The 20258-nt window shown below is 43.8% G+C and overlaps 1 protein-coding gene across 2 annotated transcripts; it reads right to left on the reverse strand.

The window, feature by feature from the left end:
• Positions 1-334: 334 nt before the first annotated feature.
• On the reverse strand, positions 335-17633 carry irf6 (interferon regulatory factor 6). 2 transcript variants are annotated; one of them, XM_084117783.1, is made up of 8 exons: positions 17375-17633; positions 16621-16803; positions 10735-10930; positions 10294-10377; positions 9070-9264; positions 7591-7983; positions 2189-2310; positions 335-990 (listed from the first exon to the last, which is right to left on the reverse strand). In XM_084117783.1, exons 2-8 carry the CDS (start codon positions 16792-16794, stop codon positions 760-762), a joined length of 1395 nt encoding a protein of 464 aa, XP_083973909.1. In that variant the 5' UTR covers positions 16795-16803; positions 17375-17633; the 3' UTR covers positions 335-759. The 2 variants fall into 2 exon arrangements, with proteins under 2 accessions (XP_083973909.1, XP_083973910.1); XM_084117784.1 differs by having other exon boundaries at positions 16621-16800; positions 17375-17497.
• Between the last annotated feature and the right edge of the window lie 2625 nt (positions 17634-20258).

Genomic DNA, 20258 nt, shown 5'->3' on the forward strand with positions numbered 1-20258 from the left:
TAAATCATACTGAACTCGCTCATAACCAGATGTGATGGACTGAGGAAACTCCCGTCAAGGTCCAAAGTCTGACACGAGCTCAGAGCCAGTGTGTCTTAAAGGAGCTCAGATGGGTGGAGACGTCCACAGAAACACAACCTCACCTACATCTGAACAAACCCCTAAACTTTAGTAACAATGAGACTTGAATAAGTGAATGGTTAAACAATCAGACTAATCTGTGCTAAATCATCCTCATGGTTTTACATTAACAACCACTGAATCATATCAGAAGTTCCACCTTAACAACTGAATCATATCAGAAGTTCCACCTTAAATGACAACACTCACTCAGTGCATTTTTCATTTTATTTTATAAATCTAAGTAACATTATTACACAATTCTACATGATGGGATGTCAAATACATAATACGGTTAAAAAAACTAGATGATATTCAACCCCAAAAGTGCGAAAAACCACATAAACATGACAGTTTGATTATAAGGGTAACATACATCAGCAGTAAAAGCACAATAACGTGGTTAAAAGCTCATTATATATTGTGTGAAACTGAAGCGATAAGCGTCAGGAATGAGTTCCCGCTGATAAAATAGCATCTAGGCTGAATATCTGGGCGGACGTTTGCTGTGGCTGATCATTAACACACGCTAGACTTTGACCGCGCGACATTCACACACTAAACCCTCAGAAACACTACAGCAGGAGTTTCTGTGAGTCTCTGAAGCGCCTCGAGTGGTTCTGGGTGAACCGCGGGTCATCACTGCGTCTGCAGGGCCTGCGTGAGGTGCAGGCCGGCCCCGGGCGGCAGGGGCCAGTTCTCCTGGCCCTGGTGTGTCTGCAGGAGCCGGTAGAGCTGCTTGAGGTGTGTGACGATGTTGTCTTTGATGTCGGGGATGGAGATCTGCAAACGCACGCTTCCGCTGTCGAACGAGCGCGTGCAGTCGCCAGAAAACATCTCGCTGATCATGCGCGCCACCACCGGCACCACCTGCAAACACACACACACACACACACACACGTTTTGCTCAGCGCCGTTAGCTACGAGAAGATGACGGCCTAGTGGGGCATGATACTTAAATGTAAACATCAATATGGGAAATACGATCGGCTAGTTCACACACTAAGGCTAGCTTAGCTTCAAAGACAATTTTAGGCTTAAAAATAAAAAACATCATAAAATCTAGCAATAAAATAACTAGGGATGCACCGATTATGTTTTTTAATTGCCGATTTTTTACAAGCAAATGAGCCGATACAGCTTTTTTTCTTAGTTTGAGCAACAGACAAAGAATGAAATGATGTTTATTTGCTTGTTAACAGGCTGAACTGGCCTAAGAACATCTGTAGACATCTGAAATAAGAGGCAACAACTACATTTTAAATTAGATTGTATAGTTTCAAGATTTAAAGCAAAAATCTGAATGGTCTGACTACAGCTTTGTGAAATTATGATACACAAAACAAAAGCAAGACGGGTAAATTCATAAGTCGACTCCATTGCTGAGTATTTCCTCCTTAAAACTGCAGTGAACCAAAGACAGTCTCAAAAACACGCTTTGAAATCGCTGGTGTTTCTGACGTCACAAACTACCTTGTAACCAATCAGATCAACGTGTGATCGTCAACCAGTGGATCTCTGAGCTGAGTGAGTGAGTGGAGGCGGGGCTCATTTGCATATTCATAGAACCACGCATACTAAATGAGGCAAAGGTGTCGAGTTACATTCAAGATTTTTTTTTAAAAATAAAAGATTTTTTTTTGTCATTTTGGTGATCAAAGATGAGTTTTAAGGGATAAAATTGACTACAGAGGGACTTTAAATAGTTGAAAATATGTTTATTTTGCAAGAACCTAAAATTATATTTTTTTATATATATTTTAAATGAGCAGTTTTGTATTTCTCCATAGTTTTTATTATAGTTTGATTATGTAGTTCACAATGCTTCATGGGATTGTAGTTCTTTCCCTTACTAAAGCCGATTGGTCTGTCTTTTTTGTACGTTTTCAAAGTTTGTAATTTTGTGGTTCTCCTCATTGCTGGATGGTTTGGTTCATGGCTTATAACACTTTAACAAAGACTTTTTTTAATTCCTATGGGAAAAACAAATGGAAAAATACACTAATGCACTCTCTAGTGCAGATGGACAGCCACCGTGGCCCATAATGCACCTCTTCACACGTCTCACCTGCACCGTGATGAGCTTCCTCTCTCTGGGTCTGCCGTCGGGCCACTCCTCCCCGAAACACAGGTGAATGTCGTAGAGCGGCGGTTCAGAAGAGGACTGACCCCGCTGGTGAGCGATGACCCCTGCGCACACACACACACACACCAGCATCAGAAACACCTTCACGCTTTCATACAAACAGGGTTCGTACAGATACTGTTTAAAAAAAATAAAAAATCCAGGACTTTCATGAACTACTTTTTTGGTTTTCAAGGACTACAATCAGAGATCACACTTCACAAACAATATCTTTAGTATGTAAGGATTTTTAAAACTCAAATTACAGACATAAGGTATCCAAAATACAACGCATTTAATAACATATATTAAATACAAAGTTTATAATGGCTATTATTGTTTAATAAATAATATTTTATATTATAATGTTGGTGTACTTCGTAACGAGAAGGGTCTGATGGAGGTTTATCAGACGGGCTGCAGTGTTAACTTTGCGTGAAAAGATTGTGTTTTTTCGAAAAAATTAAATTTCATATACATTGTATATAAAGGTGCAGTGTGTAATATTTAGGAGGATCTGTTGACAGAAATGCAATATCATATTCATAACTATGTTTTCAGTGGTATATAAAGACCTTACATAATGAACCGTTATGTGTTTATTAGCTTAGAATGAGTCATTTCTCTCTACACACACCGTGGGTCCGCTTACATCGACATGTTTCTACGGTGGCCCTGAACGGACAAACGCGTTTCGTCACTATGTTGTTCTTCATGATAAGAAGCTTCAGCTAAAGCCAGCGGATAAAACACTGACACAATGATGAACAAGTATCAATAATATTCGCAATAACATATCGTTTTACTGAATAATTAAAGGGGTGGTTGATTATGATTTGACTTTTCTAACTTTAGTTAGTGTGTAATGGTGCTGTTTGAGCATAAACAACATCTGCAAAGTTACAACGCTCAAAGTTCAAAGCAAAGGGAGATATTTGCCTTTACAGAAATCGCTTTTTAAGGACTACAACAAACGGCTGGTAGAGACTACACGACATTCCTCCCGGGTTAGTGACATCACAAACCCTAGAATTTACATAAACCCCGCCCCCAGGAACGTGATTTATAGATTATCATAACAGAATATGCTAATCAGTGACACATCAGCTACATAACTTCAACTAACCATTCAGAAATGTTGTTTACATGTTGTCACTTCTCTCCATCTTTGTCTGACTCCGGTTTAAACAAAAGGCTAAAAGTTTTTGAAATTTTCAGGAGACAAGCTGTTGTAGCGCCGCCCCCTGTGCCGGGAGCAGCAGCTCATTTGCATTTAAAGGGGCACACACAAAAATGGTGCGTTTTTGCTCACCCTCAAAAAGTGACAATTTTAACATGCTATATAAAAATATCTGTGGGGTATTTTGAGCTAAAACTTCACACACACACTCTGGGGACATCAGACACTTATTTTACATTGTGAAAAGAGCATTATACCACCCCTTTAAGAAAACCTAATTTATTAATCTTTGTAAAGAAACCTCTTTTTCTGAAATTGCTGTTGGCCACCGTAACTCCTGTTGGGTGCAATTCGCAACCTCACCACTAAATGCCACTAAAATGTACACACTGCACCTTTAATTAAGTCAAGCGCTTTTCAAGTACCTCTTCATAAATATTGCTGCGTTTTACATCAATCAATGACACGTTTAGTGATGTGAGCTGCATTAAATGCGGGATTGAAATGGTGGCGACAAAGAATCTCTAACGATTATTTTGGTCACGCCTTGTCTTGAAAAATTAAGACAATTTGACGGTCGATGTAGGAGAAATCACTGTAGGACTGAGTGTCAAATCTTCTGACCCTGTAAGGATTTCATCGGAGGTTAAATTTGATCTCAACGGTCATTAAACGTCTGTCGGTGGAGACGTCAAACTAACAAGTTTCAAGTTTGTATTTATTTATATAGCACATTTAAAAACAGCAAACAAGGCTGACCAAAGTGCTGAACAATACACAAGACGAAGAACAAGGACAAACCACACATTCATGCCAAAAACTCACAATGAATTAAAAGCTAAAGAAAAAAAAAAAGGTTTTAAGAGAAGATTTAAAAGCAGTTAGAGACTGAGCCGCTCTGATGTAAGAGCCGGCAATAGCAAAGGCTCGGTCTCCTCTATTCTTTAACCGTGACCTGGGGACGGACAAAAGACTCTTATCACCAGACCTCAGGTTTCGTGTGGGAGTGTGTGGACAGAGTAGCTCGGTGCCAGATTATTTAAGGATTTAAAAACAAGGAGAAGAATTTTAAACTCAATTCTAAAAGCCACAGGTAGCCAATGCAGCCATTTTAAGATAGGAGAAACATGATCAAATTTATGTTTTCTTTTGAGGAACTTTGTAGTATTCTGTACTAACTGGAGACGAGCAATAGAGTATTTGGAGATGCCATAGTAGAGAGAGTTGCAATCATCCAACCCAGATGTAATGAGCGCATGGATAGCAATCTCTAAGGTATTCTCAGAAAGAGAGGATTTGATCTTAGAGAGAGAAGACGTAGCTGGAAAAAACAAGAACTAATCACCGCATTTGTTTGTTTATCAAATTTGAGGTTCTGATCCCAGAAAACACCCAAGTTCTTAAGGCGAGACACGGCAGACAAAAACATGTTTTTTTTACTGGTCAATTTTGAGATTTTTGGATATTTGTCTTCAATAACATGTCTTCTTTCAGACTTGTGGTGAAAAAAAGTCTGAAATACACATTTAGGTCTTTATTTTACTGCACTTTGTCTGTTTGTGTCTGTAGATTTCTCATAAATTCAACAAAAGTTGTCGTTGTAAATCCTCCCTCTGCTCCGCGATCTCTGTCTGCTCTCTGTCATCACACACACCGCTGGGAAGCTCCCTCTCTCCTGTACAATGTTGTCGGATCCAAATATGGTCATTTCCTTTTTATCAGCAACCAAACATGAAATGTTGCTGAATGCGCAATCTCATTGGCTGATGATAAATCTTTAAAGCCCGTTTTCTCAAACTCCATGTCTGAAATCTTCAGTAGCACCAATATACACCAAACTCTCCAGTCTTGTACCTAGTTATATTATGAAGACATTTACAGAGGGATTTGTAAATATTATTCCTAGCCTGATTTATATAACATTTTAATTCCAAAAAACATGGCGAAAATCAATTTAAGGCTATTGACAGTATATTCTGATTTACAGGATAACAAAAGTAGATATCCATAAATCCCTCTGTAATTTTTCTCCCCATCGAATATGTGAACACAATGAAAAAATATTTTTTAACCTGGCTTTATCCAATACTCAGATTTCGTTTTTTTTTTTATATATGCAAATTAGCGCATATTTAATTAGATATTGCCGAATTTGCACATTTAAACATTAAATTACAGAAAACTTGTAATGTATAATGTAGGTAATCAACTGGGAAATTATCATGGTGATATCTGCTAGTTAAAAATGTTACCCTATTCACCTGTAGTGTCTCATGATGAAGCCTTAATGCATGATGAAGTAGAAGGAGAAAGCTTATCCAAGTCAATGTTACTGCTCTTAAAGTTGTCATGGGGGCCAAAGACTATAACCTCAGTTTTGGATTCATTCAGAAATAAGAAATTTTGAGAAAACCACAATTTCACTTCATCTAGGCATGCAGAAAGAGATTTCAGAGCAGCATGTGTGTTGCGTTTCAGAGGCAAATCAATGTGGGAATCATCTGCATAGCAGTGAAATGATTCAGCATGCTTTCTGAACATGGAGCCCAGAGGAAGTAAATACAGGGAAGAAAGAACGATCAAACACTTCAGATTTTATCCTAAGATCAGAGGATTCTTTTAGGATTTGTTTTCTAAATGTCGATCATTTGTTAAACAAGTATTCATAACTTCAATGAGCTCATTGTTTCTGCATTAAAATATTACATTGTTTAAATTAAAAGGTTTTTAGCTAACTGTGATTTTTATATGTACATTTCTGAAATACTTTCCTCTGATAACAGATCACTGTATATATTAGGGCTGGGTAAAAAATATTGATTTCACGATTTTAATCGATTCTCATTTTTATGAACCGATCGATTCTTAAATCCCAAGAATCAATTAGTCATCCTGTTTTCAGTGATGAATGAATGGAACATTGTAGCGAATCCCATCCAATAAATCTCAATAATCTTTGTGCTTGTTACTATTGATATGAAACAAAGTCTCAGATTTCAAATTACGTCCATTTTCTTACGAAATTCAAAAACATAAATACCATTTTGCCGTGTGGCGTGAGATCGCTCTGGTTCGGCTCAAGAGAAGCACATGATCTTCTCTTCCGCCTTAACAACACCAGTTACAGCGCGAAATAAACATGAATGAGCATCTGAGCAACAGAGTACAACTTGCGCTGCGCGACTCGGACCAAAGCGGAGCATAGCGAGCTCGCGCGCACGCCGCGGTCAAAGTTTAAAATAGTTCAACTGTTGCCGCTGCGTGGCCAATAAAAACGGTGCATCCAAACAACAGCGGAAATCAAAATGAAAACTCCGCCTACTTTTGCTCTGGCCAGCGTAACGCAAATCAATCTGTATCTGATTCTGAAGGGTTACATTTTTTTCTCCATTTAATAAAGAACTATTTCGTCAGAAAGATATTTCTTGTGAAAGAAATACAGTTACAAATTCAAGCATTTTCAAGCATTTTATCCAAAATTCAAGCACTTTCAAGGATTTCAAGCACCCGTACGAACCCTGCCTTCAGTATTATAGTAGGCTAATGAAGGCTAGGCTACAACTGACTCCCATAGTTTACAGCATTAGCTAAGAGATTTGTTTTCCTTGAGAAAATTTGCAATGTATTGTACCTGATATCCAAAAATAATCAATATCGAATCGAATCGTAATCGAAATCGAATCGTATTGCAAGCTTGTGAATCGAAATAAATGGTAAATGGACTGCATTTATATAGCGCTTGCACAGACCGATGGCCACCAAAGCGCTTTACATACAGCCTCACATTCACCCATTCACTCACTCATTCACACACCGACGGCGGTGTCAGCCATGCAAGGCGCCATCCAGCTCGTCGGGAGCAGCTGGGGTTAGGTGTCTTGCTCATGGACACCTCGACACTTGGTCAGGTGGAACCGGGGATTGAACCACCAACCTTTCGGTTTGTAGACAACCTACATGAACCACTGAGCCACTGCCGCCCCGTGAAATCGTGAAATTTGTGTCAATACCCAGCCCTACTAAATTGTAACGTGGACTCATGTACTTTCTGTAAAGCTGCTTTGAAATGATGTGTATTGTGGAAAGCGCTATACAAATAAACGTGAATTGAATTTGCTAAATTTGTCTCAGACGGCAAAATCGTGGCTTCAGGAGAGCGTCTCACCGCTGAGGAAGGACTCCAGGCAGAAGAGCTTGACCTTGTGCTGCCGCTCGATGAGGTTGGGAGCGTTGGGATTGGGCGCGCAGGGGCCGGACCAGTACACTTTACACTGGCACAGGCGGATGGCGTAGATGTCGTGCCCCTGGACCTCCAGGATGAGGCCGCGGTCCATCACGTCCAGCAGCCGGCTGGTGAACACCCTCTGCTTGTCGTTGGTGATGTGTTCGGTGGGGGGGAAGCGCACCTGCTCCAGGCTCACCGGCCCGAACAGCTCCTCCTGGTTCACGATCGGCCCCAGGTCCCCGTAGAAGAGCCGGCAGCCCTGAGGGTTGCTCACGATCACCGGCGGACACACTTCCTTACCGCGGTAATAAAACTGCACCTCCAGATCCGTCACTGTGAAACACACAGAGTGCATTATGGGTATGATTTGAGGATCAGGGTTATTGTCGTTGACTACAGCTAAAACACTTCTGTTGATAGAAATAAAGCTGAAACGTGTTACGTGTGAGTGTGTTACAAAGTGTGTGTGTGGGTGTAACGTGTGTTTGTAATGAGTGTGGGTGTAACGTTTGTGTAATGTGTGTGTGTAACGTGTGTTTGTGTAACGTGTGTGTGTAATGTGTGTTAGTGTAACGTGAGAGTGTAACGTGATAGTGTAACGTGTGAGTGTGATGTGTGTGTGTGCGTTATGTGTGTGTGTGCGCGTATGTGGGTGTAACGTGTGTAACTGTGTGTGAGAGAGAGTGTAACGTTTTTGTGCATTGTGTGTGTGTGTGGGTGAGGGTGAGAGAGAGAGAGAGAGAGAGAGAGAGAGAGAGAGAGAGAGAGAGAGAGAGAGAGTGAGTAACGCGTATGTGGGTGTAACGTATGTAACATCGGTGTATGTGTGTGAGAGAGAGTGTAACGGGTGTTAGTGTAACGTGTGTGTGGGAATGTGAGTGTAACGTGTGTGAGATTGCAACGTGTGTGGGTGTGTGAAAGTGTAACGTGTTAGTGTAACATCTGTGTTTGTAACATCTGAGTGTGTGTGCGCAAGTGTGCGTTACAACGTGAGTGTGTGTAGTTACTGGGCAGAGAGCTGATCCAGGTCTCCGGGGGTGGCGAACATGCCGTCGAAGGCCGAGGGCGTCTGGAGTGTGTGTGTGTGTGTGTGTGTGCATGTGTAGTTACTGGGCAGAGAGCTGATCCAGGTCTCCGGGGGTGGCGAACATGCCGTCGAAGGCCGAGGGCGTCTGGAGTGTGTGTGTGTGTGTGTGTGTGCATGTGTAGTTACTGGGCAGAGAGCTGATCCAGGTCTCCGGGGGTGGCGAACATGCCGTCGAAGGCCGAGGGCGTCTGGAGTGTGTGTGTGTGTGTGTGTGTGCATGTGTAGTTACTGGGCAGAGAGCTGATCCAGGTCTCCGGGGGTGGCGAACATGCCGTCGAAGGCCGAGGGCGTCTGGAGTGTGTGTGTGTGTGTGTGTGTGCATGTGTAGTTACTGGGCAGAGAGCTGATCCAGGTCTCCGGGGTGGCGAACATGCCGTCGAAGGCCGAGGGCGTCTGGATCTCCGGCTGCATCTCCACGTCCAGCGGCTCCTTCTTCGGCCACACCTCGGCGGGGGGAGGGGGGGGAGGGCAGCTGGCCGGCGCCATCGGGGACACGGACCCGGGAGGAGTCCAGACCGGACTCACGCCTGCGCACGGACACATCACAGTCAAATACAACAACATACACCGCATTAAATGCAGCAACACTTAAAGGTGCAGTCTATAAGAATGACAACTAGTGGTAGAAATAGGTACTGCAGTCCAATTCAACATATCGGAGATCGTCGTTTTTCCCGCCTCCTCAGACTCGGCGCTCACGCGGGACGCCAGTTTGAGACAAGCAACAGGAACGAGCGCAATGGACAATGAAAATTGGTAACAAGCAGCATCACAGACCAAAACAATAACAAACATTCCAGCCTGGAAACACACATTTCAGAGTAAAATAACTGGCTGTAGAAGTGTTTTTCAGAGAAACGAGTACGTGAACTTCCTATCGTTTCCTCAATATATGCAAACATATGGTATTGTTAAGCTTTAGTAGAGTGGAAAAGTTACATACAGCACCTTTAAAGGGGTCATCGGATGCCCATTTTCCACAAGTTGGTATGATTCTTTAGGTTCTTCATGTAAAGTTTCGTAACATACTTTGGTTAAAAGTCCTCAATGGTTGTGTAAAACAACACCCTTTTACCTCCTCAAAAACAGCTCTGTCCACAGCGACCCGTATCGGTGCATGTCTCTTTAAATGATAATGAGGTGCATGTCTCTTTAAATGATAATTAGCAACTTCACTTCCGCATGTCGACACAAGACACTAAAGTGATGCCTTGGCAGACAGTGTACAAATGTCTGAGGGCAGAAATAAAATGCTAATTCAGGAAATATGCTAATACGGGACAGTCCGTCAGCGGCCGTGGGCAGAGCATGAGCAATATGACATCATATTGCTCAGAAAATCCAAACAGCTTGATTATTGAGAGTGTTTAAACTTTTTGAGGATTAAAAAAAGGGAAAAGGAGTGAATTCTCATTGTATGGTGGTTGTGTCCACACACTGCAAACACATTTAAATGCAAACACCATATAAAAGTGCATTTTGCATCCAATGACCCCTTTAAACCACATGCGTTACAGAGAGTTTAAGACCGGTTTATCCCGGTTTTCTCCCAGTACCGTGAGGTGGATATGGTGGAGGAGGCTCAGGAGTGTCGGGAACGTCGTCTTCATCGCCGTCGGTCTCATACGTCGTCACTGAACCTGAGACACACAGAGTTCACTTGCACACTGCATACTTACTTTTATAAATCGAGAGAGTGTAATGCTGCATCATAGTCACATGACCTCGTGTGCATGCTTAATTCGGAAATCAATGTGCAAATCTCATGTGATAAATAAAAATCATTCATAGTAATATTTATTTTATATGAATTAATATTTATTTAAATGAATTAAATGAAATATTTAAATGAATTAATTCAGGAATAAACTCATAAAATTTATAAACATCAAGAATAAAGTCATATTTAAAAAAAAAAAAACAATAAACAATTTTTTTTTTAACCTAGGATAAAGTAATAAAATAAATTTGAAAAAGTGGGTGTGTGTGTGTGTTACCTGGGTTACTGATGGTCTGTGGAATATCACACACGTCGTAGATCTTCAGCGGGTTCATGGGAACCTCTTTGGTCCCGTCGTAGATGAGGTTGAACTCGCGGCTCTTGTTCAGAGCACATCTCAGCTGAGCTTTCCATTTAGCCGGATCCGGCTCGTCCACGCCTTCCTGATACTTCCCGGTCTCCACGGCCCAGGCCTGGCAAACACACACACACGCATCAGTCTTGGGAAACGGCAAACACACACGCATCAATCCCGGCAAACGCACACGCATCAATCCCGGCAAACACACACGCATCAGTCCCGGCAAACACACACGCATCAGTACACACGCATCAGTCCCGGCAAACACACACGCATCAGTCCCGGCAAACACACACGCATCAGTCCCGGCAAACACACACGCATCAGTCCCGGCAAACACACACGCATCAGTCCCGGCAAACACACACGCATCAGTACACACGCATCAGTCCCGGCAACAAACACACACGCATCAGCCCCGGCAAACACACACGCATCAGTCCCGGCAACAAACACACACGCATCAGTCCCGGCAAACACACACGCACCAGTCCTGGCAACAAACACACACGCATCAGTCCCGGCAAACACACACGCATCAGTCCCGGCAAACACACACGCATCAGTCCCGGCAAACACACACGCACCAGTCCCGGCAAACACACACGCATCAGTCCCGGCAAACACACACGCACCAGTCCTGGCAACAAACACACACGCATCAGTCCCGGCAAACACACACGCATCAGTCCCGGCAAACACACACGCACCAGTCCTGGCAACAAACACACACGCATCAGTCCCGGCAAACACACACGCATCAGTCCCGGCAAACACACACGCATCAGTCCTGGCAACAAACACACACGCATCAGTCCCGACAAACACACACGCACCAGTCCTGGCAACAAACACACACGCATCAGTCCCGACAAACACACACGCATCAGTCCTGGCAACAAACACACACGCATCAGTCCCGACAAACACACACGCATCAGTCCCGGCAAACACACACGCACCAGTCCTGGCAACAAACACACACGCATCAGTCCCGGCAAACACACACGCATCAGTCCCGGCAAACACACACGCATCAGTCCCGGCAAACACACACGCACCAGTCCTGGCAACAAACACACACGCATCAGTCCCGGCAAACACACACGCATCAGTCCCGGCAAACACACACGCATCAGTCCTGGCAACAAACACACACGCATCAGTCCCGGCAAACACACACGCACCAGTCCTGGCAACAAACACACACGCATCAGTCCCGGCAAACACACACGCATCAGTCCCGGCAAACACACACGCATCAGTCCCGGCAAACACACACGCACCAGTCCCGGCAAACACACACGCACCAGTCCTGGCAACAAACACACACGCATCAGTCCCGGCAAACACACACGCATCAGTCCCGGCAAACACACACGCATCAGTCCTGGCAACAAACACACGCACCAGTCCTGGCAACAAACACACACGCATCAGTCCCGGCAAACACACACGCATCAGTCCCGGCAAACACACACGCATCAGTCCCGGCAAACACACACGCACCAGTCCTGGCAACAAACACACACGCATCAGCCCCGGCAAACACACACGCATCAGTCCTGGCAACAAACACACACGCATCAGTCCCGACAAACACACACGCATCAGCCCCGGCAAACACACACGCATCAGCCCCGGCAAACACACACACATCAGTCCTGGCAACAAACACACGCACCAGTCCTGGCAACAAACACACACGCATCAGCCCCGGCAAACACACACGCATCAGTCCTGGCAACAAACACACGCACCAGTCCTGGCAACAAACACACACGCACCAGCCCCGGCAAACGCACACGCACCAGCCCCGGCAAACGCACACGCATCAGCCCCGGCAAACGCACACGCATCAGTCCCGGCAAACGCACACACGCATCAGTCCCGGCAAACACACACGCATCAGTCCCGGCAAACACACACACGCACCAGTCCCGGCAAACACACACACGCACCAGCCCCGGCAAACACACACACGCACCAGCCCCGGCAAACGCACACGCACCAGCCCCGGCAAACGCACACGCACCAGTCCCGGCAAACGCACACACGCATCAGTCCCGGCAAACGCACACACGCACCAGCCCCGGCAAACGCACACGCACCAGCCCCGGCAAACGCACACGCACACGCACCAGCCCCGGCAAACGCACACGCACCACCCCCGGCAAACGCACACGCACCAGCCCCGGCAAACGCACACGCACCACCCCCGGCAAACGCACACGCACCAGCCCCGGCAAACGCACACGCACCAGCCCCGGCAAACGCACACGCACCAGCCCCGGCAAACGCACACGCATCAGCCCCGGCAAACGCACACGCATCAGCCCCGGCAAACGCACACACGCATCAGTCCCGGCAAACGCACACACGCATCAGTCCCGGCAAACTCACACGCATCAGTCCCGGCAAACTCACACGCATCAGCCCCGGCAAACACACACGCATCAGTCCTGGCAACAAACACACACGCATCAGTCCCGACAAACACACACGCATCAGCCCCGGCAAACACACACGCATCAGCCCCGGCAAACACACACGCATCAGTCCTGGCAACAAACACACGCACCAGTCCTGGCAACAAACACACACGCATCAGCCCCGGCAAACACACACGCATCAGTCCTGGCAACAAACACACGCACCAGTCCTGGCAACAAACACACACGCACCAGCCCCGGCAAACGCACACGCACCAGCCCCGGCAAACGCACACGCATCAGCCCCGGCAAACGCACACGCATCAGTCCCGGCAAACGCACACACGCATCAGTCCCGGCAAACACACACGCATCAGTCCCGGCAAACACACACACGCACCAGTCCCGGCAAACACACACACGCACCAGCCCCGGCAAACACACACACGCACCAGCCCCGGCAAACGCACACGCACCAGCCCCGGCAAACGCACACGCATCAGTCCCGGCAAACGCACACACGCATCAGTCCCGGCAAACGCACACACGCACCAGCCCCGGCAAACGCACACGCACCAGCCCCGGCAAACGCACACGCACCACCCCCGGCAAACGCACACGCACCAGCCCCGGCAAACGCACACGCACCAGCCCCGGAAAACGCACACGCACCACCCCCGGCAAACGCACACGCACCAGCCCCGGCAAACGCACACGCACCAGCCCCGGCAAACGCACACGCATCAGCCCCGGCAAACGCACACACGCATCAGCCCCGGCAAACGCACACACGCATCAGTCCCGGCAAACTCACACGCATCAGTCCCGGCAAACTCACACGCATCAGTCCCGGCAAACTCACACGCATCAGTCCCGGCAAACACACACGCAATGGACAATGAAAATTGGCAACAAGCAGCATCACAGACCAAAACAATAACAAACATTCCAGCCTGGAAACACACATTTCAGAGTAAAATAACTGGCTGTAGAAGTGTTTTTCAGAGAAACGAGTACGTGAACTTCCTATCGTTTCCTCAATATATGCAAACATATGGTATTGTTAAGCTTCAGTAGAGTGAAAAAGTTACATACAGCACCTTTAAAGGGGTCATCGGATGCCCATTTTCCACAAGTTGGTATGATTCTTTAGAGTGCTCATGTAAAGTTCGTAACATACTTTGGTTAAAATTCCTCAATAGTTGTGTAAAACAACACCCTTTTACCTCCTCAAAAACAGCTCTGTCCACAGCGACCCGTTTCGGTGCACGTCTCTTTAAATGATAATGAGCAACTGCACTTCCGTGTATCAATACACTTTAGAATCAATAGATAAAGCTATAATATGACTACGTGAGCTTAAATGTTCAATTCTCTCTAGCCTATACCTTTATCAACTGTATGAACTAACTTCACAACTTTTACTTGCACTGATATAGCAAGACTTTTTATTTTAGTTGTCCTCTTTCATAGACGGCTGTTTTCTTCTTGCTGTGTAAATGTACAGTTTCTCTCTTTCTCAGCATGTGATTGGCTGTTCGCTACTGATGTCACACCTCAGACTGATCTCATAAAATGGCGTATGTATGACACGCCAATTCGTATTTCCATTTTTGGCGTGCTATCAACACGCATAATCGCTTTTCAGCGTGTTTATCAACGCCGTTGACTTAACGTTACATTACTCTCTATATAAATATATATGACCTACCCCAACCCCGTCCCTAAACCTACCCGTCACTGGGGTTAATACCATTTACGAGTCTTCCCCTACCATCCTAGGAAAAAAAATATCGCTCCCCAGATGTAGATATACATTTTGCTTCGTTTCGCTCGGACATTTAACGGCGTAGACATACACGCGGAAGATGACGGCATGGACATACACGCGGATAGCTCAAAATGCGTATAGATAACATGCCACTTGACTTGAAAGTGGCGTGTGCATTGGCGTCGGAAGAAAAAAAAAAGTGGGTGGGTCCTCCCCCAGAAAAATGTTACTGGAGTAAATACCATTTCATTCTGGTGCCTTTTAATTTAACAAGTAAACTAAACTCCACTTAACGTCGGGCGGTTCTTTGCCTCCACGTCGTGCATTAAATGCACATCTATCCGTGGATTATCCCCCTAATGCGGTCATCTGCCAGCAATGACATGTTTATGTTGTGTATGTTGTGTATGTGCATGTGTATGTTTTCTAGAGATGCACCGATTGATCGGCTGGTGACCGGAATTGGCCGATTTTCACGTGATCGGCCGTGACCGGTGACCGGCTGGTCAGTCTGACAAATGCCGATTTTATGCCGGTCAAATGCACTCGGGCGCCACATGATTAACATCGCGCAACATCAGCATCACACGTGCACACGGAACACACATGTAGGAAACCTCGTGCATTACGTCCGTTCAGACCGCAAGCGCATTTTTTTTTTTTCACAACGGGAGCGGGAGCAGGAGCAGCGCGTGAGCGTCAAGCAGGAGCGTCGCGAGCAGTGAAGCGCGTGTTTCGGCGCCGAGTCTATTTGCTGCACTCAATTAAAGGGAAAGCACACTTTGATGGATAAAATAGCCTAAATAGGGTTTCACAAAAAGTTTGCGAGTTTGCGTGTTTTAACAAGAACAATGTCAGAAAAGAAAACGAAGACTAATATATAGAAAATGTACCCATTTAAACTTGTTTTATTATTCAGTTTGTACAAGTGATTGCAATAGGCCTGTGTGTGTGTGCTTTGAGAAATATCTTTATACTGCAAGGCTATATTTATTTTATTTTTTATTTATATATTATTTATTGTCATTCCCTGTTTTCATACAGACGTTTAGTTTGCTAAATACATATATAAAAAAATGATTGGATTTTGAATGTGAAAAGGAAATGGTTCTTCCATAACACTGCACTTTAGATGTGTGTGAATTACCCCCACCTGGAGTAATTTATATAGTTCTATTTTATAGCGTTTATCTGTTCAAAAAAATATGTACTATGCAAATTGTAAAATGTTCTATTACAGAAAAGATATAAAATAAATATTTGTGTGTGCTGTAAAGTGGTTAGAAAAAATGAAATCGGAATCGGCAGGTCAAACTTAATGAAAAATTGGAATCGGCCCAGAAAATTGTAATCGGTGCATCTCTAATGTTTACGCAAAGTCATGATGTCATGTTGCACACCTAAACTCAGGATCAAAGCCTGAGTTGACACAGAAAGTTGATGATCAGTGTCATGGTACTAACAAAGCCTCGTTGGATTGGTTTAGTTTTGTCAACTCGTAACTAATCCTGTAACCCTGAGTTTGTTCATCTACCATCATGGTCCCGGTCCCGGTCCCGACCCCTGACATACTCCGGCCTCGGGATCCCCGACTCTCACCTTAAAGATGGTGTTTTCCTCCTCCTGTTGGGGTGTGTGACGCGTGGCGTGTTTCCATGGGATCTGGAAGCGTTTGGCCTCGCGGTCGAGCCACACCAGACCGGGAAACGTCCCGTTCTCCACCTGGGACACCAGCCAGGGCTTGAGCCGGACCCGGCGCGGATGAGACGACATGACGAGCTTCTGGAAAACACACATCAATGATCACACTGACCCTCATATCCAGCAGAATAAACCACAGCCTGCACATTTAACACAGAAACACTTAAATACTCTTGTTTATTGTATATATAATGTGACTTTTAAATAGTGTTAAAACGTTTTATAAATTGAATAAAATATATAACAGGTCATATAGTACATTCAATAAACATAATAATAAAAAAAACATTATCATTATTAATGGCAGCAACAGTAGCATAAACGGCATTTTAATAGATGAAGTTTCCTTGAATATTTAATTTGGCTGAAAACATAGGCCAGATAAAGCTCATATTAAAATTACACTTTATTAGCGATTTATTCATATAATCATATAATAAATATTTATTCATATAATCAGAAATAAGCGTCAGATAAACCCATAAAGAGCCGGTGACTTTGATATTCGATGCTAAATCACGAAAACTTTCTTCGATTAAAACACTTAAATTCCGATAGTAGAGCATATTTGAGCGCATTATATTGTTTGAATCTGAGTAAAAAGCCTGTAAATATTAAAAATAAATGTGATATCAATATTAATGAGTCTCACCTGAGGGTTTCAGGAAGCGTCAAAGCAGGAAAAAAACACCAATCCTGAGGCCTTTACCGCCAAAACCGGCCGGTTTATGAATAAACGTGGTTAAAGTCCGAGAGTATCGGTCATAAACCGGATAATGCGCACACACACTCGCCGAGAGTCCGTGTGAAACTGTGTGAAACGCGTTTCATGTGTGTTTGAATCTCTGCTCGAGAGTTTCACCGTCAGCCGAAACTCAGGTAGAGCGGTGACGTCACGCGCATTTCTGTGACTCACGCGCACACACACACACGGGCACGCGCACTCATGAATGAAAACACTCACACAGGCCTGCGGTCATATCATTGTTCTAGTTATATCCTAGTGGGAATCAGCATTCACATTCACTGTTCTTAATAAATCATTATTATGTTTATTTAAGATTTTACTCAGTCATCCAGGATAGACAAAGTAAAAGTAATAATACAACACAAGTATAGATCTAAATACATCAGAGAGGAGCCAAAGCTGGTGTAGTGCCTAATTCTGTGACCCTATGGGCGCTGTGGTGAGGACAGGGTTAGGATTAGGAGTGGGATTAGGAGTAGGTTGGATTAGCTCACTACAATTCAGCGTTGTGCCAAATTTCGACTGCCTGCCAAATTATTACCCCCTTCGCTGAATTCACTATGACTGCCTAATCCTAACCCAAATAACCAATTCTTGACGTTAATAATTTGGTGGGGGTCAGAATTTGTCACAACAACGCGACTCAAACTCGGGTCGCTCGCTCACTCAAAACATATCGTGTTACACACAAGAATTCTTTTTAAAATATTGAATAGAAATTATCATTTTTTTAGAGTAAAAATATAAAAAAATATGATTTCTCATATTTTTCATATCCCACATTCCATACGGCTCATCTGCATGCACAGGTGTGGTAGTGCACTAAATATTCATCCACTTGACATAAACTGACCCGACTGACTTCTGTGTGTGTCAAACTCAGTTCCTGGAGAGACACTGACAAAAACTAAAATTAAACACACTTGGACCAGCTAATTTCTTATCTGTACATCCTCGTTTCCTCTCCTTGCGTTCTAGCTCCATCCCCATATGAAGAGAGAAAATGATACACCTGTCGACCTGTGTATGGCCCTGTCCCAAATAGCACACTTCACTGCACTTCCGGCATTATTGTAGTCTCATGGACATAACGGATGGCACACGGCAGCCCTTGTAAGTCCACAAGCCTGTGAGTGGATATGAAGAGTGTCATTCAGGACCGGATCAAAGCAGCGTTACGTCAGGAAAGTGTGGACGCGCAGGAAGACCGCGAGTGTTTATGGTGTTATTTGGGACAGGGCCTGTATCCTCGCGCATGATTCCTCAGGAAAGCTTCCCTGGTCCTCGTTTCTCGCCTCCTCTTTTTTCCCTCTTTTTAATTATATAATTGCCAGAACCAAAATCTGTGTCAGGTGTCAGTATAATCGACAATTCAATTCCAGGAAAATATCATTGAAATGACACCGTGAGACAGTGTTAAGGGCTCTGGAGTTGCCGGATGTAAAGGAGATGACCAAAAAAAAAAAAAACCTTTTTGCATAACAAATAAAACTGATTGTGATGAGAATGTGCGTATAAAGACACAAAAACACACTTGTGTGATTATTCCCAGAAGAGATGAGAAACAGATTCATCTTCAGCACAGAAGGAACTCAGAGAGGCAATATCAAGGAACTTTTATTTCACACAGGATACAAAATATCAAGTCATTTGTAAGATACATTGTTTATTGGTTATTAAATATTTTAGACAACAGTCACACTTTCTTCCATGCAATGTCGACAAACTGGCCATTCCAGAAGAACACAGTGTGTGAAATAACTGTCTAAATCTCCTGTTCCGGCCAGAAGAGTTGGATAAAAAATTAATATTCCCAATCATGGGATCAAACGGATGAGCTCATGATGAAGAAGACTGGGATCTGAGTTACTGCTCCATAGGGAATAGCATTACAACAGCAAACTCTGGTGGAGTGACAGGTCTGTAATATTATATTATATTATATTATATTATATTATATTATACCTGCTCAAAAACTCTGGACAGGAATATAAGTGTCTATCACCATTGATTAATTGACCAAAATAATATTATTATTGACCCAATCTGGGAAAAAGTAGAGCAGTAAGACTTATTTGTATGAGGAATATCACAATTATTCCAAAAAAAAAGCCAAGCCAAAAACACTAGTTCATGAAAATTTGATAATTTAAGGGGCAATTTAGTGATGTTACATAACACTAAGAAAAAAAAAAACCTAGAGAACAAGATTAGAAAGAATAGGATCATTTATTCTGAAAGTATTATTTAGGGAAGGAAAATCTAGAAAGTTTAGACCAGCACATTCATATTTATTAATAACCAGTGTTTTTGATGTAATGCCTCTTCTGCTTCTGCACGATATCCAGGATATTAGAGCGAGAGCGGGTCCGTCATTCTTCAGATGCGTTCATCAGTAAATCTCCTGAATTTCCTTCTAGCTTTTTCAACAACCGCATCAAAGTTCACTCTGCATCTGACTTTATCATCTTTACACCAGGATAGTTCAGCTGTGACTGAACTGGAATATCCTGAAGAGAGGAAAACAGATTTTAACTGCTCACATTTATCAAGATTTACATTTAAAACAGAAGGTTAGGGGGGATTGGGGCGATGTAAAAAAAATAAATAAAATTGCATCACAATAACTGTATTGTGATTGTCACTAACATTTTAGTAACTAAACTGAATTTTATTAGGTTTAGTGACAACATGTTACAATGTTTACATGGTACAATTTCTGGTAAGCTACGTTTTTTTTTTTTTTTTTTTTTTCAATTCAATTCAGTTATTGTGATTTGATTTAATA

The sequence above is a fragment of the Abramis brama genome (assembly GCF_963993115.1).
Source record: "Abramis brama genome assembly, chromosome: 6".
NCBI lineage: Eukaryota > Metazoa > Chordata > Actinopteri > Cypriniformes > Leuciscidae > Abramis > Abramis brama.